The 22,076-nt window shown below is 46.8% G+C and overlaps 1 protein-coding gene across 3 annotated transcripts in view; it reads right to left on the reverse strand.

Moving 5' to 3' along the window:
• Positions 1-22,076, reverse strand: part of TBC1D9 (TBC1 domain family member 9) — a 167,348-nt gene that overhangs the window by 23,051 nt on the left and 122,221 nt on the right. For all 3 annotated transcript variants that reach the window (XM_073549768.1, XM_073549769.1, XM_073549767.1), the window contains exons 7-10: positions 17,093-17,299; positions 16,448-16,618; positions 7,204-7,354; positions 6,912-7,126 (exon numbers count right to left, since the gene is read on the reverse strand). In XM_073549768.1, the coding sequence (XP_073405869.1) occupies positions 6,912-7,126; positions 7,204-7,354; positions 16,448-16,618; positions 17,093-17,299 (744 nt within the window). The remainder of the gene's footprint in view (positions 1-6,911; positions 7,127-7,203; positions 7,355-16,447; positions 16,619-17,092; positions 17,300-22,076) is intronic.

Consider the following 22,076-nt stretch of genomic DNA (forward strand, 5'->3'; position numbering starts at 1 on the left):
CCCGGCTTTCTAAGATAAACATGGATTTTTGTGAGTACTCACCGTAAAATCCTTTTCTCCGAGACGCTCATTGGGGGACACAGAGACTGTGGGTGTGTGCTTCTGCCGTCTGGAGGCCGACACTAAGTGTACAAAAAAAGAGTTAGCTCCTCCTCCGCCGCATACACCCTCGCCCCTAGGCCGGGCGTAACTCAGTTTAGTGCATAAGCAGTAGGAGAACGCGCCTTAAACTCAGGCAAGAAACTATATGTCTGAAAAAGGGGGCCACCCTAAACCTTGTACAAGGAATTGTAAAACTCAAAATAAGTAAATGCCAACTGGCTGATAGGGTGGGTGCTGTGTCCCCCAATGAGCGTCTCGGAGAAAAGGATTTTACGGTGAGTACTCACAAAAATCCATGTTTCTCCTTCGTCTCATTGGGGGACACAGAGACTGTGGGACGTCCTAAAGCAGTCCTCTGGGCGGGATCTTAGCTCACCCAATCCATGCTAATTTGCGCCCCTGATTAGAGGTGCGCAACTGCTGCCTGGAGAATCTTTCTTCCCAGGCTTGCATCCGAGGATGCCTGGGTATGTACGTTATAATGTTTGACAAACGTATGTAAACTGGACCAGGTAGCTGCTTTGCATACCTGCTCCGCTGAAGCCTGGTGTCGTAGTGCCCATGAGGCACCCACTGCCCGTGCCGAGTGAGCCTTGATCCCTGCCGGAACCGGCGTGCCACTGATTTGATAAGCTTCTTGGACCGTCAGGCGAACCCATCTGGCCAAAGTCGCTCTGGACGCAGCGAGCCCCTTCCGCCGTCCCTCTGGAACCACGAATAGAGAATCTGTCTGGCGGAATGGCGCCGTCCTTGTCACATACCTCCTAAGAGCTCTTACCAGATCCAGGGTGTGCAAAGCCTTCTCTACCCTGTGCACCGGTGCCGGGCAAAACGAAGGTAAGACGATGTCCTCGTTGATATGAAATGCAGACACAACCTTCGGCAAGAAGGGGGGAGCTGGCCTTAAAACTACCTTATCCTTATAAAAGGTTAGGAACGGTGGTTTACAAGATAAGGCCGCCAATTCCGAAACCCGCCTAATAGACGTTATGGCTACTAGAAAAACGACCTTTCTGGACAGGTAAGGCAAGGATACCTCTTGCAATGGTTCGAAAGGGGCCTCCTGAAGGGCTCTGAGCACCAAGTTCAGGTCCCATGATTCCGTCGGCGCCTTATAGGGGGGTACTAAATGTGCGACCCCTTGCATAAACGTCCTAACCTGCCAGACGGAAGCGACTTTTCGTTGGAAAAGTACCGACAGGGCCGAGATTTGCGTTCTGAGGGAACTCGGGGCCAACCCTGCGTCCAGCCCTGCCTGTAGAAAAGCCAGTACGTTGGGGATCGAAAAAACCAGAGGAGCCACTTCACGATCCCTACACCAACGGAAGAAAACTTCCCAAGTTCGATGATACACCCTCGCCGAGGAAGGCTTTCGGGCACTCACCATCGTGGCCGCCACATCGCGTCTGAATCCTGCCTGTGTTAACAGCCAAGATTCAATGGCCACGCCGTCAAACACAGGGCCCCTAAGTTCGGATGGCAGATCGGCCCTTGGGACAGTAAGTCCGGCCGATCTGGAAGACGCCAGGGTACGTCCACCACTAGTTGGACCAGATCTGCGTACCAGGCCCGCCGGGGCCAGTCCGGGGCCAGCAGAATTGCTGGAACCTTCTCTCTCCTTATTTTCCTGATAACTCTTGGAAGCAGCGGCAGCGGGGGGAACAAGTACGGGAGACGAAACTGGCTCCACGGGAGCACCAGCGCGTCTGCTGCGATTGCCTGCGGATCGAGGGATCGAGCAACAAACCTTAGTACTTTGGCATTCTCTCTGGATGCCATAAGGTCCACGTCTGGTGTCCCCCACCGTTGGCAGATCTGCTGAAAGACCTCGGGGTGCAGGGACCATTCCCCTGCCGCGACCCCCTGTCGGCTGAGAAAATCTGCCGCCCAGTTTTCGACTCCTGGGATGTGCACCGCTGAAATTACCACGCGGTTCTTCTCCGCCCAACGTAGTACCAGTCCGACCTCGCGCATGGCTGCCTGGCTGCGCGTGCCCCCTTGATGGTTGACATATGCTACTGCTGTAGCATTGTCCGTCTGGACGCGCACCGGCTGGTGTCTCAGGAAACACTGGAAATGTTGTAGGGCCAATCGTATTGCCCGTATCTCCAGAATGTTGATCGGGAGAACTATCTCCTGAACGGACCACCGCCCCTGGGCTATGTGACTCTGGAAAACTGCTCCCCAACCTTGCAGGCTTGCATCGGTCGTCACCACCAACCATTGTTCCGGGGGAAAGGGTTTCCCCTGGACCAGAGACGAGTCGCGAGTCCACCACCGGAGAGAACTCCGTACCAGCGGAGACAACTTGCACCGATGACTGAGAGACAGCAGCCTCCGGTCCCATGCTGTCAAGAGCGCATGCTGAAGCGGACGGAGATGGAACTGGGCAAACGGGATTGCTTCTATCGCCGCCACCATTCTGCCCAAAACACTCATGCCATACCGGATGGACCTGGAGCCCGGCTGTAGAAGGTTCCGTATCCCTTGCTTGATTTTTTGCGCCTTGTCCTGAGGGAGGATCACCAGCCCCCGGGAGGTGTCGAAAATCATGCCTAGGAACACAATTTTTTGGGCTGGAACCAAGGACGACTTGCTCCAATTGATCAGCCAGCCCAGACGGGCCAGGGTATCCAGAGTAATACTGACATTGTCCTGGCACTCCTGAAACGACGGCCCCTTTACCAAAAGGTCGTCCAGGTAAGGTAACACCGTTATGCCCCGTGCATGCAGGATGGCCATAACCACCGCCATTATCTTTGTAAAGACTCTGGGGGCAGTGGCCAGACCGAAGGGCAGAGCCACGAATTGGAAGTGACGTCCTCCGATCGCAAATCGCAGGAACCTCTGGTGTGGGGGGAATATCGGAATATGCAGATATGCATCCTGCACATCGATTGAGGCCAGGAATTCCCCTGGATCCATGGCTGCAATGACCGAGCGGAGGGATTCCATCCGGAATCGCCTGACCCTGATGAATCTGTTTAGGATCTTTAGATCCAGAACCGGCCTCACAGTCCCGTCTTTTTTGGGGACCGAAAAAAGATTGGAGTAAAACCCCTGCGACTCTTCGCTCTGCGGCACTGGGGCGATGACCCCTTTGTGCTGTAGCGACGCTACAGCCTGTAACAAACTCTTCGCCTGCGAATCTGTTATGGAAAGTCGCGAACGGAAGAATCGCTGAGGTGGCCGTCCGACAAACTCTATCTTGTACCCGGACGATACAAGTTCTGCCACCCAAGAGTCGCGTGTCACTGCGACCCAAACGTGGCTGAACCTTAGTAGGCGTCCGCCCACTCTGTCGTCCGTAGGTACGGAGTGCCTCCAGTCATTTAGCTGGAGGTTTTTGGGGCTTGGCCCCCTTCGCTCTGGGTAAATGGCCTCGGCCTCTACCCAGCGGATTGGCCCTGTAAGAGACTTGTCTTTCCCTACTCTGGCCATCGTTTGCGGAGGAGTATGCCCTGGCCGAAGTCCCCCCCCAGGGGCTACGAAAGGGTCGAAAACGCCTTTGCGTTTGCCTGAATGCCGGGCGACTTCTCTGTTGCGGAAGAAAACTACTCTTCCCCCCTGTGGCTTCTGAGATAAGCCTATCCAGCTTCTCACCGAACAGTCGATTGCCCTGAAACGGCAATGAGGTTAAGGATTTTTTAGAGATAGAATCCGCTTTCCACAGTCTCAGCCATAATGCACGCCTAATGGCGATCGCATTCGCCGCCGCCACCGCCGAACACTCGGCCGCGTCCAGTGAGGCGCTGACAAGATAATCACTTGCTCCTGACATCTGATTTGCCACCTCTAAGACCTCCGCGGGGAGATCCCTGTCCTGGAGGGCCTTATACAGAGCGTGCCCCCACGAAACCATGGCCTTAGCCACCCAAGTCGCCGCAAAGGAGGGGGCCAGAGCCGACCCTGCTGCCTCATATACCGAGCGGGCAAGCCCGTCCATGAGGCGATCAGTTGGGTCCTTTATAGAGGAAACACTGGGTATCGACAATAGCGATCTTGATGCTAAACGTGACACCGGAGGATCCACTACTGGCGACTCTACCCAAGCCTTATGGAGCTCAGGAGGAAACGGATACTTTGCCTGCAGCGCTTTTTGCATTGCAAAACGCTTATCCGGGTGATCTCTATGTTTCTGGACTAGCTCCTCAAACTCCGGATGCGTGGCAAATCTTCTATGTGGTCGCCTGGATTTCTTAAAAGAGACCTTGTGACCTGAGGCTGTGGGCAAATCGTCCTCGATCTCTAAAGTCTGGTTGACTGCCTTAATGAGACTGTCCACCGAATCCTGGAACCCCAGACTCTCTAGATTCCAGGCCTCTTCCTCCTCTCCTTCATCCTGATCGCTCCCAGAGCTTAGTGACGGGGAACGGGATGCCCTAATACCCGCCGCCGAAGCCCCGGAGGGTCCGGCCGACGGGGAACGAACCCTCTTGATATGAGCTTGCCTGGTACTGGAGCGACCTCTAATGGTTGGAGGGTCCTGAGACGAGGACGAGCTCTCTTCCGCTGGCAGACCCCCCTCCCTGTTCCTGCCCGGGCCCTGAAGGGATTCAATTGCCCTTGTAAGGGACAGCATAGACTGCGATAAGGACACCGCCCATTCCGGGGGGTCCTGACCCCTGGGTTCAGAAACAGTGGGGGGCTCCTGGGCGCGCTCCGACTCACAGGCTTCACAATATTTACCCGCCTGTGCCTTTGGCAGCCTGACCCCACAGGACACGCAAACCGCGTAAAGGAAAGAGTGAGCTTTCCCTTTGGCAGACATACTTGCACAGGCTGAAGGCAGAGTAGAAGGAGGAGGAGGGTAACCTCTTCCTTGACAAGCAGCGTGGTTCTCCACACGGAGTTACACTCACCCACCGGCTCCTGTCTGCAGTACCCCTGCGTGGATGCGAGGTGTTAGGGCGGAAGTCTCTGGGATCTGCCCTATATCGCACGTCTCCGCATTCGCCGCCGCCACCGCCGCGTCAGCGGGCGGGATTTCCGGCTACCACCGGAAGTCAGCGGGCGGGACTTCCGGCTACCACCGGAAGTCGGCTCGCGGCTCCTCTTGCAGCGGGGCCGCGGCCCGCTCCGATACACGCGGCGTGCGGAGCCCGGGTGCAACGCCCTGGCTACCGCTACTCACCAGCGCCAATTTGCGGTGCGCTCCCGGAGCGGACCCATATATTAAATAGGTGAGCAGGACCATTCGCCGTGCAGGGGGGGGGGGGGGGGGGGTCTGGCTCTGTCGGTTTTACTCGCGGCCTCTTCCCCTGTACCGGAACCCCCGCTCCTGGGCGCTCTCACCTGCGCCTCCGATTCAACCCCCTGGACTCACAACCAAGGGGTGGACGGGGCCTCCATACACTGCTGCTGTAGGAGAGGAACAACGTGGAGGCTGACCACTGGTTCTGCTCACACGCGCCTGATGAAGTTTGTGGGGAAACCGAGTCCTCTAATCAGGACGCGTTGCCCCTCTTTCGTTAAAAAATAGATGTCTGGAAAAAAGTCCCAGATGTGTCCCTCGGTGCGGGAGAGGACACGTGGAGGGTTACTCACACGTGGTCGCCCGTTGGTGACTTGGGGAGATCGGATCCTCTCTATAGGATCCGTCGCCCCTATCTTATCTTCATAGAAAAAAAGGAGAAAAAAAAAAAAATCTAGTCTGGAACTCCAGACTGCGTGTGCCTCCATCAGACACTAAGCAAAAAACTGAGTTACGCCCGGCCTAGGGGCGAGGGTGTATGCGGCGGAGGAGGAGCTAACTCTTTTTTTGTACACTTAGTGTCGGCCTCCAGACGGCAGAAGCACACACCCACAGTCTCTGTGTCCCCCAATGAGACGAAGGAGAAATGGGTAATTCAGGTCTCAAAAATATAAATTATTTGTGTAATGAACAGCTATATAATTTTTCAATAACCTTTTTGTATTAACGCCTCATAGTTTTCAAGGTCTCTGCTTGGCGTTACTCTATATCAGTGGCCAAATCCAGACCTCAGCCTCGCATCTCAAAGTAGCAACACTCAAAACCCACATTACTGGTGCTTTCCCACAGAGACCACTTTGAGGCAGTATACTTATATCCAGGGGTTCCCACCTTACCCAGATTCAGTATTCTAGCATCCAGCACTCCCCCCATATTATCACCTCCTGCTTCACAGGCGGTATCATCCTATCTCTAGATCACCATACTTAATGTATCTCTCCACTGACAAGACCAGTAAATGTGCATCCAGATCTGCTCTTTTGTACGTGGCCGCTCACAAAAGTCACTATCTGGAGACCTGTTCTTGATAGCTGTTCGCTAGTCCTAGTGCTAATGCACCAATATGGTAGAAAGATCGAAGCCACACACCATAGACCGGCGTGTGGCGCCCAACCAAAGAATCTATACGTCCTGTGGCAGTTGCACAGACACGTGACCACAACTGTATGAAACATTACTATGGCCAGCAGTTGGCTGCAGAGGTCACGTGTCTGTCTGCCAGAAGAGGATGCATGGAGACCATAAGTATCAGGGCAACCCGAGGAGAGGAGAGGTGATGGATTGGTTGGAGTATACAAAATGCTGCGAGCGCTCAAATTTTCGGTATCAGAACATGTACATAAGCCTTTGTAAAGTAGTCCCTTTGTTGACTAAAAGAACAGAAAATGACTGTAGATTTTGCAGTATATTGCGTGATGTAGATGGTGTCCAAATGTCTGGTTTTCTCTCTCATTGCCACATGATTCTCACCACAGAATTGGGCTATACATGGTCAAAAATAAAGGGAGTTGTCTATGGAAGCTTTTAGACTGTTGGGTAACGTTATAGAACTTACCTGACAATATCCGATGTTTGGATTTCTAAAAGCATAAGCAGTGAGGACTCTCCTCAAGGCAGAAATGCCAATTTCATTTTGGAATGCCGGATGCTCCGGGAGGGAACGGTGCAAATCTCTCTCAATCTCCTCTGTGGCAAGGTTGTACTGACCCATAGACTTCTCAACCAGCTCCTGGTAATAACCGGGGTGGGTTGCCATTTCGTTAATCGCTCCTGAAAACAGAAAATTAACTGTCATAAAAAAAAGTGTCATCCAGCCTAACTGGCCAGGCACAGTGCTCATCACCTACCAGAGAAGAGCAGCCACAGCTCTCCTCGCATGCTTTCTGGGATGCCTTTCAGTACAAGGTCTCTTGTTTTCTGAGTGCGGTACATACAAATACCTTGCCCATATTCTGCAAAGTGAATCTTCCAAGCTTGCTCCTTAAGAAACTCTTTGGCCTTTGAAGACAGAATAAAGTTCTCACTATTTAGTATAAAAGACGTCCACCTTACATCATTAGCTTCACAAATCCGAATAAAAATCTTAAAAGAGAAGATCTGCCATGTTGATCGTCTGATAACAGAGACATACAGGAAAATTATAATCTTTGAAGTCTTTGATCTCAAACCATGTGTTTCGTCTTGAGGGCCCAGACAGCAGGTGGCCCCTAAAGTAAGAACATTATACAAGCCAACGATGCTTCGCTGGCTGTGCAGAAAATCCATCCAGATGATACAGTCCATCAGTAATCACGATCCATGATGATCATTAGAACTGGTCCATTGCATATTATTATCATCTAGCTGAGCTTACAAATTCTTGTGCTTGAGGTGGCAGTGGCTCCTTCAATTCTTCAGACCTCTGGTTTACCATTAAAAAGGGGCTCTATAAAACGCTTTGGTAGCTTGCAGACTAAAGATGTGACACTATTCTAATGTCATTGGAATGGTGACATAATTAACTTAAATAGTCTTTTCCTTATATAGTGTTACAGTTTTCAGTATCTGAAATCAGAGCGGTACCAGAGAGACAACAGAGCACTCTCAACATGGAAATGAGAGGCAGACCAACCTCACCCATGTCATCTTCTCATATCTATCCATAGCATGTCACATTAGGCTGATTAAATAAGATACAGACATTGAATTAAGTCAGTCACTTGCCAGGGGCTCATATCTTCAGGACATTCTCAGGGACCTCTCTTGGTGTAACCCATACTATACTATAAATTTCATAGCTGGGATCCCCAATTTCCCAGGAGCTCGCTCCAAGCACACACAAACAGTGGATTATTTCAGGGGAAATTCTAGTACTACATGAATGAGTAACACCAAGGATGGCTCAACACTGCCAGAATAGGAGCCACATGTACAGAGCCACTATGCATTCTGGCTCATGAAAGGGTCTAGAGCAGGCCAGCTCCATCTAGGATGTCTATATGCTCTAATAGGGCATGTATATCAGCATGGTCTTTAGGAGACACCCTCTATAATAGTGGGATGATACTACTTGCATGCATGTGGTTTAAAGATCAACTTTCTATACCAGATCTTCTGTATTATTCTACATTTTTCAGGGTACAGGCATGTAAAAGATGGTTGTTAAGATACCTGCAAGTTTATTCACAGTATTTAAGGTTACGGATATTTAGGACACTGCACATGTGAGCCACAGAAAGGCAGAGCTCCTGAGGGATAACCTCTGAATCTACTCCCATCCCGACCAAAAACCACTCAAAACTCCATTTATCTTTTGGATCCTACTAAGGACTTGATACAGAACATTTTGAGCCCAATTTGGACTGTTTCGGATATTTACAAGCAGAGATTTTTTTACTTGGAGCTGGAGAGAGACTTCAGGACTGAGGCCTAGGCCTCTTCTCACTGCTACAGGCCTCATCTAGGCCCTGCCGGCTAATGGATTATATACAGAACTCATACATTTGTGCTATAATTACCTAGGCATGCCAAAGTACCCGGACCTAAAGCTCTCCTTCCAGCACCACAGGAACGGCGTGAGACATAAGAGACACCGCTCTGGATTGAAAAACAGGGACAACCATCTGCTTCACTGGAGGCCCCACCAGGCCACAACAGGAAAATTGCCTCAGGCACAAAACACTGGACCCTCCAGCAAACAGGTACTTAACCTTACCAAATAGGGGAAAATGTAATTAATAGCGGGACCCTTCCTCCTTGGAGGATTTCACTTTTTGCTTTTAAATCCACCATTCATCGGGGCCCCTCCGGAGCCCAGGAGGGCAGCGGGAGCCATATTATAATGGCTTGTGAGAACCCTCCCCAGCCTGTGGAGCCCCTGAACGGACTGCAGGTACCTTTCTGTTTCCTGACCTTGCACATTAGAGGGTTGTATGTGTTGCCCTGTCTCCAGCTGGAGGAGAAGCCATGAGACTGTAAAATCTAATATAATCTCCATAGCTCCCTCACTTTATAGTTGAAGATCTAGGACTCCATCTGCTGGTCATTTGGCAATATTGCCCACATTGAAAAATCTTTTTTTTTTCTCACCTCCTTTTCAGACCGGCAATATTCTCTGTTGCTCAGACCTACTGGCTCACCGGCCCCTACATTTCTGAATTATTAAAGGGGTACTACAACAGAGCTACACTAGAGACATACTATGTCCTACAAAGTTTACCCCATTTCCTGCTAAAATCCAACACGGAGGGCGTAGACATTCCTGGTGGACTATGATAAAGGAACACTAGGTCTGTCGCCACGGGCACAAAGATGTGCTCACTTTTATAGGTAGTTGTCATGCTCAGTCTTTCAGAACACAAGAGGTCTGTGAGCAATGCGCCCCAAAAAACCTGCCTCGTCTGAAATCAACACCCGATCAATCACACAACTATTGTCTCAACATACAAAACCAGCGAGCCACACTATGTCGGTGTCAAAATCATCCTCACTGAGCTCCAAGGGCTCTCCTCAAAGGTCTCAGCTAAGTGACTCGGCCACCTCAACAAACATGATCCCTATGACAATGGAGGCTCTTCTGGCCACCATTCAGAAAACGTTCAGAGCGGAGTTATCTTCTGCTGTGGATAATTTCACACAAATTCAAGACATTGCCCAAAGAACCAACGATTTGGAGAGAAGAATGGATGACACCGCTGACGCCACTGAGCATAATAGTGAGCTACTACAAGAACAAGATGCTAGACTCGAATTTCTGGAGCTTAAGTGTGAAGATTTGGAGAATCGCTCACGCCGAGGTAACATTAGAATTAAAGGACTCTCAGAAAGTAGCTCCAACCTAATGGAAATTGCCTCGAACCTCTTTCACACCCTTTTACCGCAGGCAGACCCGAGTTCTTTAAAAATGACCAGAATTCACAGGGCCCTGGGAGGTCCCAAATCTGATGTCTCCCCAAGAAATGTTGTCCTCAAAATGCACCATGAGGAACCCAGAGACCTGATTCTATCTGCTGCTCGTAGACTGAATAAACTACCAGGCGTTCCAGACACTGTTTCCTTGTTCCCTGACATGTGTCCGGCGACTCTAATGAGGAGAAAGGCCATGAAAGACGCAACAATGGCCTTGATTAAAGCAAATATCAAATACCGGTGGGGATTCCCACATGCTCTAATCTTCTCACATAATAATTCACCTATTCTCCAAGATATTGTGAAGGTAGAAAAACACTGGAAAAAGCAGGCATCCCGATCCCAGACTCAGGGGCCCTACCACAGAGACAGAAGCCTCGCAGAGAATGGATAGAAGTTCGCCATACCAGACCCAATCACAGCACAACAAACAGTCTGCTTCTTGAGACTGCTACCAGCGAATGTGCAGGAACAGATTCAAAGAGCAATCGAAATGCTGGGACATTGTTCTGATAAGTATTACTATTTGATGTGATTTATGACAATTTACATATAATATTGTTTTCTCTTTTCTTGTTGTTGAGCGTTGTGCCCCTGGAGTAAGTATGCCACTCCACTTTGGGCTGTTGCTGCTTCTGGCCCTACTAATAATGGGCCGGCACACTCTAGCCCGCATACCGGTCATTGGTTGTGACTATTTCTTTTGTTATTAGATTTTTGGTTACCTCCCCTCCCTCCCTTCCACTAAAAGAGTGCTGATGTCTTACAAACATGTTCCTAGATTGCTAACCGACGTGAAGCTATCCACCCTGGATGTTATGCTAGAGATTTATTTAGACCTATTTAATTAAACCAAATGCTTAAGGCACTTTCACACAATGTTAGGGGGTTCAATTCTCCGATAAAAAGAAAACGCGCCTTTATTGACTCCCTGAAACATTCCTTGATGATTCCTACAGGAAACTCATTTTTCCAATAACTTATCCCTCAAATATTTCCATAAGCTTTACTCGAGATTTTTTCTTGCTTCTAATGATAAAGAAACGAGAGGAGTCACCATACTGCTCCATAATTCTTTCCCATTTTTGCAGGAAGGTATGACTGTGGACACAGAGGGTAGATACATAATCCTTTGGGGCACGGTATAGGACAAGCGACTGTCTTGTTAATTGCTATGCACCTCCGACATTACAAATGAAAACAATTAAATCTATTGCAAAATCCCTAAGGTCCATCTCCTATGATACTATCATATGGGGGGGTGATTTTAACTTGATCTTAAACCCAACCCTTGATAGCTCCAATAAGAGGTCCGACATGTCGAAGGATAAAGTTATACTTGAAAATATCCTCCAAGCCCATCATTTGGTTGATACATGGAGAGAATCCCATAGACAGTCAATAGGTTACACATATTTTCTAGGGTTTTTCATTCATACTCCAGGATAGACTGGGTTCTCACCGACTCAAAAAATATACCATCACTGATGTATTCCAGGCATGTCCCCTCTTCATGGTTTGACCATGATAGTGTACTCTCTGTACTTAAACTGGGTGTAGCGAATACACGTCTGTACACATGGAGATTGAATGAATCCTTATTGTCCGATCCTCAGACTCGACTACTGGTTGAACAGGAGCTTAATGCCTTTTTCCTCTCTAATATTACCCCTGACACCTCTATGGGTAGTGTGTGGATGGCCCATAAAAAATATATCACTGGCGTACTCATTAGGATGGCATCCCAAAAAAAGAAAACTCGTCTTCAGGAGCAACTGATTCTCGAGAACGAACTCTAAATTAGAAACCGCCAACCAGTTACACCCCTCATTATACTTAACTAAGCAAATTTATGATTTAAAACTAAAGCTAAACACTTTGCTAACGACCCGCACAGAAAGAGCAATTAGGTGGACGCAAGCGACATTTTATCGGTTCTCTAATAAAATGGACCGAATGCTTGCTCGAAAATTAAAACAGAAAGAGCGAATAAACTCTATTTTTTCTATAAAAGACGAACAGTCCCAAACTACCTTTAAACCTAATAAAATCTATAAAACGTTTCAAAATTACTACCAAAAATTATACACTGATGCAAATTTCTCATTGCCCAAAATGGAGGACTTTTTATCTACTGTGCCACTACCTTCCCTAACCCCAACTTACGATGCCACATTACACTCTCCTATCTCCGAAGACGAAATCACATCCACAATAAGCCACCTAAAAGTTGGGAAAGCTCCGGGGCCCGATGGATTGACCGCACTATACTATAAAATATTCTCAAACATCCTGCTTAAACATATTCAAATCTACTGCAATAACATACTAACAGGCCAAACAATGCCGCCGGAATTTTACACAGCACATATCACTGTTATCCAAAAGCAAGGGAGAAACCAGTTACTCACGAAAAACTATAGGCCAATATCCCTCTTGAATGTGGACCTCAAGATCTTTTCCTCCATAATAGCCAACAGGATTAATAAATGCCTACCTAGCCTTATTCACAGGGATCAGGTTGGATTCACTCCAACAAGGCAGGCCCCAGAAAATATACGTAAACACCTAAATCTTATTCATAGCGCCAACAAACGTAAAACCCCCTTAACTATACTTGCTTTAGATATAGAAAAAGCTTTTGATACTGTCACATTGTCATATATGTTTAATATAATGCACAAATTGGGGATATTGCAACAATCAACTCACTCAGACTCCTCTACAATAACCCAGTAGCGTATTTAAAACTACCCTCAACTTCTCCAGAACCAATAGTTATTCATAGGGCAGGGTTGCCCCTTGTCTCCAGCTCTATTCACTATGGTAATGGAACGATTGGCGCAAAAGATCCGCCTACACCCCGATATCACAGGCCAAACTATAGGTAAACATGAATACAAGGTCAGTCTGTTTGCCGACAATCTTCTTTTGACTCTGACGAACCCGCCTAATCTTATAAATACACTTAAACACTTTGAGGAAATTTCTGGTTTGAAGGTTAACGTTGATAAATCAGAAATCATGTTCCTTAATACCTCCCCTACTGAACAAACCTCAATACTAGAGAACTTCCATTTCCGCCATGCGAAGCGCTATATCACCTACCTAGGAATCAACCTTACACTATCCAAATCCATGTTATTTAAGCATAACTACACCCCTCTTCTCCAAAAACTAACGTAATCTTTATCAAAGTGGTCCTCCCTGTCTCTCTCCTTTTTAGGAAGAGTCCATTCGATTAAAATGGTCACTTTGCCTCAATTCCTATATTTGTTTCGATCTCTGCCCATTCCAGTGCCTCTGATGACTTTCAAAGTGATAAACTCGCACATAACACGTTTTATCTGGAATAATAAAAAGCCCCGTATCGCTCAGAAAATTTTGTTCAGACATAAAAGACAGGGAGGAGTCTCTCTGCCAAACTTTACTCTTTATTACAGGGCGGCCCAGATTGCCCAGCTGGCAGGGGTCAACGCAGAACACCACACTCCCATCTGGCCGCAAATAGAAAACTCACAAATAGCACCTTATTCCTTGGAGAGCCTAATCTGGGCCACAGGACCCTTACCGAAGGATCTAGCCTTTCATTCGCTGTATACTTCTCACTCCCTGCGACTTTGGAGAGCGAACAGATTCCAATTCGCACTACAATCTCACCCCTCCCCACTTTTAAACTTGTTTAATAACCCCATGTTTCCGCCAGGAATTACGCCTCGGAACCACTCGTGGTGGCACCAGAATAAATTAACTAGGCTGCAGAATTTATCGACTCACTTTAAACTAATGTCAAAACAAGAGTTTGTCGCGAAATATCAAGTCCCGAGGTCTGAGGTTTTCAGGCTGGAACAAATTTTCCACTTTCTGCAAAACCTAACAGTAGGCTCACCAAACATAAAACCTACATCGTACGAGTTAAAATGTTTATATGACCCCCTGGGTAACGGCCTTATATCCCATCTCTATTCTACATTTAATCAACCTAGAGACGGCTTTAAATTGAAATCTATGGAGCAATGGGAAAGAGACCTACAAATCTCCCTCACACCTCAAAGGTGGTACAGGTGTTACGAGAATATATAGCAATCAAGTTTCACTTACTGAAACATCCCTTAAACTGTTCCATAGGATTCACTACGTACCTAGCTTCCTGCGCAATATCTACCATTCAGTCCCTGGTGGATGTTTTTAGAGGGTGCACGGATAGTGGGGATACCCTCCACATATGCTGGACATGCCTGACAGTAAAGTCTCTCTGGAAAGATGTGGTAAAACTAATTGACAATATATTGGGTAAGAAATTGCTTCTGTCGCCATCAGTACTACCGCTGGGAGACAGACCAATCAATGCCAATACTGGGACCTGCCATCTTATTGACTTTATTGCTATGGCAACGAGAAACCACATAGCTAGCAGATGGAAGACTAGTACGCTATCGATAACGCAGGTGAAGAGAAGGGTTAATTTGATAATGTTATACGAGAAAATAGAAGCCATCAGATCTGATTCACTCTACATTTTTCGAAATATCTGGGAGCCTTGGATTCAGGCTTATGGGGATGATGACCTTTCCAGGATGATATATCTTTATCTGCATAGCTGGCTGACACGGTAATTGACTCTTACAATTATAGTCTCTAAGGCTGTGTGCCCACGATGCGATTTTTAAGCGTTTTTGCCGCGATTTTCGGCGCGAAAACGTTTAAAAATAGTGTACAGAACGCCCCCCATGCATTCCTATGGCATTCCGCACATGCTGTGCTAATGCTGCGCTTTTTTCCGTGGCGGAATCGCATCGCAGAAATAATTGCAGCATGGTCATTCTTTTGTGCGGAATCGCAAAGAATTGCCGCGATTCCGCACCCATAGGAATGCATGAGAATCACTTACTTCCCGCATGTGGCTATGCCCACCATGCGGGAAGTTAAGCGTCTCATGTGCGGTTGGTACCCACGGTGTGGAAGAGAGGAGACTGTCCTCCAGGCCCTGGGTACCATACCCCTGTAAAAAAAAGAATAAAAAATAAAAATCGGGGTATATTTACCTTCCGACGTCCCGCGCTGCATTCCCGGCCTAAGCGTTCCCAGTAATGCCTTGCGGCAAGGTCCTGTGATGACGTAGTCTCACGTGACTCTAGCGGTCTCGCGAGATCGCTATAGTAACGCGAGACCAACGTCATCACAGGTCTCGCAAGGCATTACTGGGAACGCTGTGGCCCGGGATGGCAGCGCAGGACGTTTAACATTTTATCTTTTACTATTGATGCTGCATAGGCGGCCTCAATAGTAAAAAGCTGCTCACACTTGTCAAACACTATGTTAGATGAGTGTGACCAACCCGTCAATCACTTTCCAAGCGATGCTTCAAATCGCTTGGAAAGTGCTTGAGAAAATCGCGGCAAAATCGCGAATAGAATCGCGGTAAAATCGCGGTGAAATCGTGCGGGAAAAAAACGCGCGATTTCTGGGAAGGAGTCCGGTTTTTAGTGTGCGTTTTAACACGCAAAGTGGGCACATAGCCTAAAACAAACTCTCTAGTACCTCACGTTTATTTACTCTATACTATTGACACTCATTACATACTCCCCTCTCTCCCTCCCCACCTCGTTAAGACTAGATTACTCATGTTATAATTGTTCTTCTACACATTTCTAAAAATTTAGATTACGAAGTCAAGGATAACGTATGACATATTGTTTCTTTTCATATAAATTTCCCCCTGCGAGAGGATCCTTGTACTCGAATATGAATGTATTTCATGTTTTATGAGGTTTCCTTTTCAATAAAACCGTTGAAACTAAGGTTACGGATATTTACCTGCAGTTGGTGTCTACCCTTCGATAAAAGGATAGATCGCCAAGGAAATGCGATGTTACTAAAATGAGGCTGGCTACAAATCCAGATCTGCACATTTACCGTTGCACCCAATTGCTACACCAGGATCGTAGCCCAATGTGGCCGCGTCCCACAATGAGACTATTAATTTGTGCACATAATTATGATACTTGCCTGTCACCATTACAGCAGGAAACCATTAAGTGACTCATTCTTCATGCACCTATGGCTTGATTGAGAATGTGAGCCTCATTAAAACAAGTTATCTAACCAGTATGACAACACTAGGGATGAGAGTTGTCAGTTCACGTTCTGCATCAGGAAACGTCTGCAGTATTTATGCAGTGTCAGTGCTCTGCCGCCACTTACCAATTTAGGATTGAATTCCTCAGGCGACCTCCTACGATACATGGTCATTAAAGTTTGCGTGGCTGTTGGAGCGCTGTTTCCATTAAGGTTTACATGACGGTCCCCATCAGCTTCAACTCGTAATCTCTGATGAGGACTGCAGGAAACAAACCCCGTGGCCCTGGAGTCAGACTGCAGAAATACAAATGGGACATATTGCTATGTATGCAATTGGATACATACATTCACCTCACCAAGAGGAATGTCTATTAATGGGCAATATAACCGTTAAATAGGCTGTGGCGTACAGACAGAAAAGGGCCCTGTGCAAAACGGTGCATAGTTCATCATAATTTACCATTCCACTGGCTCTGGAGGTAGTAGGGGGCCCATTACTACCTCCAGAGCCGGAGGAATGGGACCTTGGGTCACCGTGTGGTTGCACCAATGATGTGTCCACCTCTGAGTATAAGGCTAATAACAGTATAATAAGATTGTACAGTATTTAGATTGGTAAAGAAGGGGAATCAGGCTACAATGACTAAGGATTACAATAAATATGATTACCCCATTATCACGCTGTATGGTATATTGTTAAAAGTCTTTGGAAAACAGAATTAGTAACCCCAGTAGATCAGTATTGCACAGCTCATTCACGTACTGTACCTCCTCTTCTATGCTGCTGTTGCTTCCAAAAATATCCTTGTCAAAGTACATTTTCAGGGTAGTTTGCTGCAGGAAATCGGATATTCTTTGCACAAGAAAGTCTCTGTCCTTCAAATTGGCAAAGAGGAATGTCATTCTGTTCTTGGTGCTGATAGACAGCGGGCTGGGCAGGACGCTGGAGCTGTCAGCCTTCTCCACAATGGTCACCTACACAAAGGCAAAACATTCATGTACTTCACAAAGAAGACGGCAACGACGTGCACCAGACTGCTAGAGCGACAAACTGCTCTCAATTGTCATCGCCTGAAGAATAAAATACAATGTTAAAATCCTCAACAAGATCAGATTTTTTTTCTTTTTTAATAAATAGCACAAAATGTCTCTCTCACACTTAGGGTGCTTTCACATCACGTTTAGGGACACAGTCGGTGGCCCTGTCGGGGCTTACGTCCAAACTCCCAGCAAAACTGGATTGTAGACCGTAATGGTGCAGGGAGAGAGAACGGGAGCTCTGACGTGCATCATTCTGATGAATTCGTGCCTACTGGAGGTGGATGCTCAGACATCATAAACTGCCTCAAAGTGTCCGCCTCCAGTAGGTGTACACACCCAAAAATGATGAACGACAGACTGTGCGCTCTGCCAGAACCATGACAGTCTATGGCCCCGTTGGCGCATACATCCCGTGATGCGGAGGATTCGTATGCCCCGACGGGGGCACAGACTGTGTACTAGACGCAATGTGAAAGCACAGACTGGGTTCAGATGAGCGTATAAATAAACTGTCTGGGTTTTATCCAGAAAACGCAGACGATTTTCATCTATGCGGTCATCTGTGCAACCTCTGTGTGACATCTGATGATCAAATACAGTCTCCTATTTCCATTTCCTAGACTAACAAGGCAATATTATCCAGACAAATCAGACAGGTTTTTTTTTTTATTTTGGGGGGGGGGGGGGGGGGGGGAGATGCACCCATTGACTTAAATGGGCAAATCTCATCCGATAAACAAAAGAATTGTACATGCTGCGATTTTTATTTCATACTTCGTCCATGTGAAAAATCTGTCATTTGGACAATCCTATTGAATAACACTGGTCAGTGTGTGGTCCGATTTTTGCTCTTTGCTCAGAGAACACATGTCCGTATAATATGCTCGTCTGAATGAGACGTAACTAATATGAATCATATTAAAATGTGTTCCCTTAAAAGCCGATCTCATGGTCCACGTCTGGATGTGGTTGTTCAAATTTCCAGTGTCAAGTATATGTTAGGTTCTAGGTAGAACTTGATTAATTTAATGTTTACTTGCAACCTTAATATATCGTTTCAACGAGCAGCTATCTTTTTTTTTTTTTTTTTTACATCAGTTCACAAAACAGAAGTTAAAGGTCTTTGATTTTCTCACCTTATTCTACTTTTAGGTTTTATCTTACATAAAGGTTCATAGTAACTAGAAAGTAGTGCATTGTAAGAGTTTGTATGGCAGTCACATAGGTAATAAGAGGTTTGTTGGTTTTTAAAATCAAACAACAAAGGCTAAAAATGGTGCAAACACAGAACACGGTACTCATAAAATTATAAGAATTATAAGAATTAAATTGAGCACGTGCCAGCCATCGCCATTATACCTGTGCACTGCTATGTTGACGTTGTAGTAGAATTCTTCAATAAAATAGTGCTGAGTCAGCGCATGCGCATCCCGTAATATCCAACACTATTTTGTTGAAGACGATGTCTACGCACCGACTCCGGCACCACACTGCACAGGCGCCGCCCATCCCAGCTTCGGCAGAAGGACACATCCAGCATTACATATATCCATCTATATATATTTCTTCCAATTCTATATCCACCAGCAATCTCACTTCTGTCCCAAAGGTAGGTGCAGAAAGCAATTTTATTATTATTATTATGCATTTATATAGCGCCATTTATTCCATGGCGCTTTACATGTGAAAAGGGGAAAGATGGCCTGTCAGCAGGATATTCGCCATACCTCCCAACTTTTGAAGAAGGGAAAGAGGGACAAAGGCTGCGGCGTGCGCCGCCGCAAATTTTGGTCCACGCCCCGACCACACCCATTTCACGACTAGTCACACCCATGTCCACGCCCAGTTAGCACTGCTGATCACACTGACTGCTATTGGGGGCATAGTGGCTGGCATTATGGGCACAATGGCTGGTACAGTGGGCACACTGACTGGTACTAAGGAAAAGAAAGAAAAACAGAGAAAAAAAGAAAATAGAGAAAGAAAGAAAAAGAAAGAAAGAAAGAAAGAAGAGCTAGAGAGAAAGACTAGAGAGAAGAACAGAGAGAAAGAAAGAACAGAGAGGAAGAAAGAACAGAGAAAGAAAGAACAGAGAAAAAGAAAGAACAGAGAGAAAGAAAGAACAGAGAGAAAGAAAAAAGAAAGAACAGAAAGAAAGGGGAAAGAAAGAAAGAAAGAAAGAAAGGGGAAAAAGAAAGAAAGAATAGAGAGAGAAAAAGAAAGAAAGAATAGAGAAAGAAAAAGAAAGAAAGAAAGAACAGAGAAAAAGAAAGAAAGAGGGGAAAGAAAGAACAGAGCGATAGAGAGAAAGAAAGAGGGGAAGAAAGAACAGAGAGAAAGAGAAAAAAAAAATGAAAGAAAGAACAGAGAAAGAAAGTGGAAAGAAAGAACAGAGAAAGTAAAGAAAGAACAGAGAAAGAAAGAGGAAAGAAAGAACAGAGCGAAAGAACAGAGAGAGAAAGAAAAAGAGGGAAAGACAGAATAGAGAATGAAAAAGAAACAGAGAGAAAGAAAGAACAGAGAAAGAAAGAAAGATTCTATAAAGATACTATGACAGCCCAGCTCCCATTGTAATGCCCACCTGAGCCTCCCGAAGCAGGACATATCATGATCCGCTCACATGGCCGGCATCCCTGATTCCAAGGCGATCCTGCTGTCCGTGCTGTCGGAGGAGGACATGGTGATGGATCTGAAGCATTCCTGGTTCCGTCACAATCTCCTCATGAAATTACCGGTCAGCTTCCAGCACATCAATTCCGATGGAATGTCATGTGCGAGTTTTAAAGTGCTCCTCGGGGCTCTGCCGTGTACTCCTGTGTCTGTGGGGAAAAGCCCACTTTGTATGCCTCGTACACACTTGGCTCCGCTCCGTACATCCAGTACACACATGGCTCCACTCCATACGCCCCATATACGCTCTGCTCCGCTCTGTACAGCTCGTACACATGCGGCGCCGCTCCCCACACCTCGTACACACGCTATTCCGCTCCGTACACCTCATACACACGTGGCTCTGTACACCCGCAGCTCCGCTCTGTACACCTCATACACACGGGACTCCGCTCCATACACCTCGCACACACGGCTCTGCTACATCCTCACTGTAAAACCCTCCTAACCCCACACAGAAACTTTACCTCATCCAGCACTATGACAACCAGCACAGCAGAGTCCTGCAGAGTGCAGACAGACACGGAGGCAGACACGGCCCCTGATCATGTGACCCCTGACTCCTCCCCTCTCACAGGTCCTCTGCGCACAGAACACACACAGCCCAGCCACATCATTGCAGGCTGTGGTGCCTCTATCTGGGACGGCGAGCATGGCGTCGGTGGATGAGGGGGCGTGGCAGCTCAGTGCAATGTGGGAAAAATAGCGTCCCGGGCGGGACGCGGCAGGGGCGAGTGTCAAAAACAGGACTGTCCCGCTGGAATCGTTACAGTTGGGAGCCATGTATTCGCCCCAACTGAAGATAATGGAAAACCACTTTAATCCTTCAGTATTCAGTATAAACTTATTACCCTCACCCACAAAGCCCTCCATGGCTCAGCACCACCCTACATCTCCTCCCTTGTTTCAGTATACCACCCTACCCACGCCCTCCGTTCTGCTGATGACCTGAGGTTAGTATCCTCAATAGTCAGAACCTCCCACTCCCGTCTCCAAGACTTTACACGTGCCGCGCCAATTCTTTGGAATGCACTTCCCAGGTCAATACGATTAGTCCCCAGTCCCCACAATTTTAAGCGTGTCCTGAAAACGCATTTATTCAGACTGGCCTATCGCCTCAACACATTAACCTAACCTATCCCTGTGTGGCAGAGCCAAAAATTTTACCATAACCAGGTTCCCAGCATCATGTTCCCACATGCTTTATGCATCCATTAGCCCTCTGTGTCTGTACTGTTACACACTTAACATTATGGCTGGTCCATACAATCAGGGCAACTGTTACCACCCACCTTTCGTGTCTACCTCTTTCCTCATAGACTGTAAGCTTGCGAGCAGGGCCCTCACTCCTCTTGGTATTTGTTATAATCTACTGTATGTGATTATTGTTATGCTGTAATGTCTATTGTCTGTACAAATCCCCTCTGAAATGTAAAGTGCTGCGGAATATGTCGGCGCTATAAAAATAAAAATTTATTATTTATTATTATTTAATCCTTATTATAATCATACCTTGCTAGTAGAATATCTTTGAGGATTTTTAAGAAATCTAATTTTTCAACTTTCATTCTCAAGTGCATCGGAATTGGTAGTGCACTGTCCACCGATGGCCAACAGTCATTGACAGGTCACTTTACCCATCGGTAACCCGACTCCCATGAGAAGTCATTATAATTTTCTGGGTTTATTGCAATGACAGCGCAGCAAGCTCCTATGACATTGCGGTGGTCGGTCCATTGATCTCACATCGCTATCAAGAGCTCCCTGCGCAGGTGCCAACTTTCTGATGAAACAAACTTGGGCAAAGACAGCGCCTGTGCAGGGAGACAGGTCCTTGAGGTTAGTGTAACCTGTCAATCAACAACCGGAGACAGTCAGTAGGCATCAAAGTACAGAAGAGCTGGTTAGTAAAGATGAGCAAACCCGAACTGTAAAGAAAAGAAAGAAAGAAAGAAAGAAAGAAAGAAAGAAAGAAAGAAAGAAAGAAAGAAAGAAAGAAAGAAAGAAAATGAGAGACCAAGAAAAATAAAGAAAGAGAAAA

This window comes from Dendrobates tinctorius, unplaced genomic scaffold, assembly GCF_039654945.1.
Source record: "Dendrobates tinctorius isolate UK_male_01 unplaced genomic scaffold, ASM3965494v1 ptg000161l, whole genome shotgun sequence".
NCBI lineage: Eukaryota > Metazoa > Chordata > Amphibia > Anura > Dendrobatidae > Dendrobates > Dendrobates tinctorius.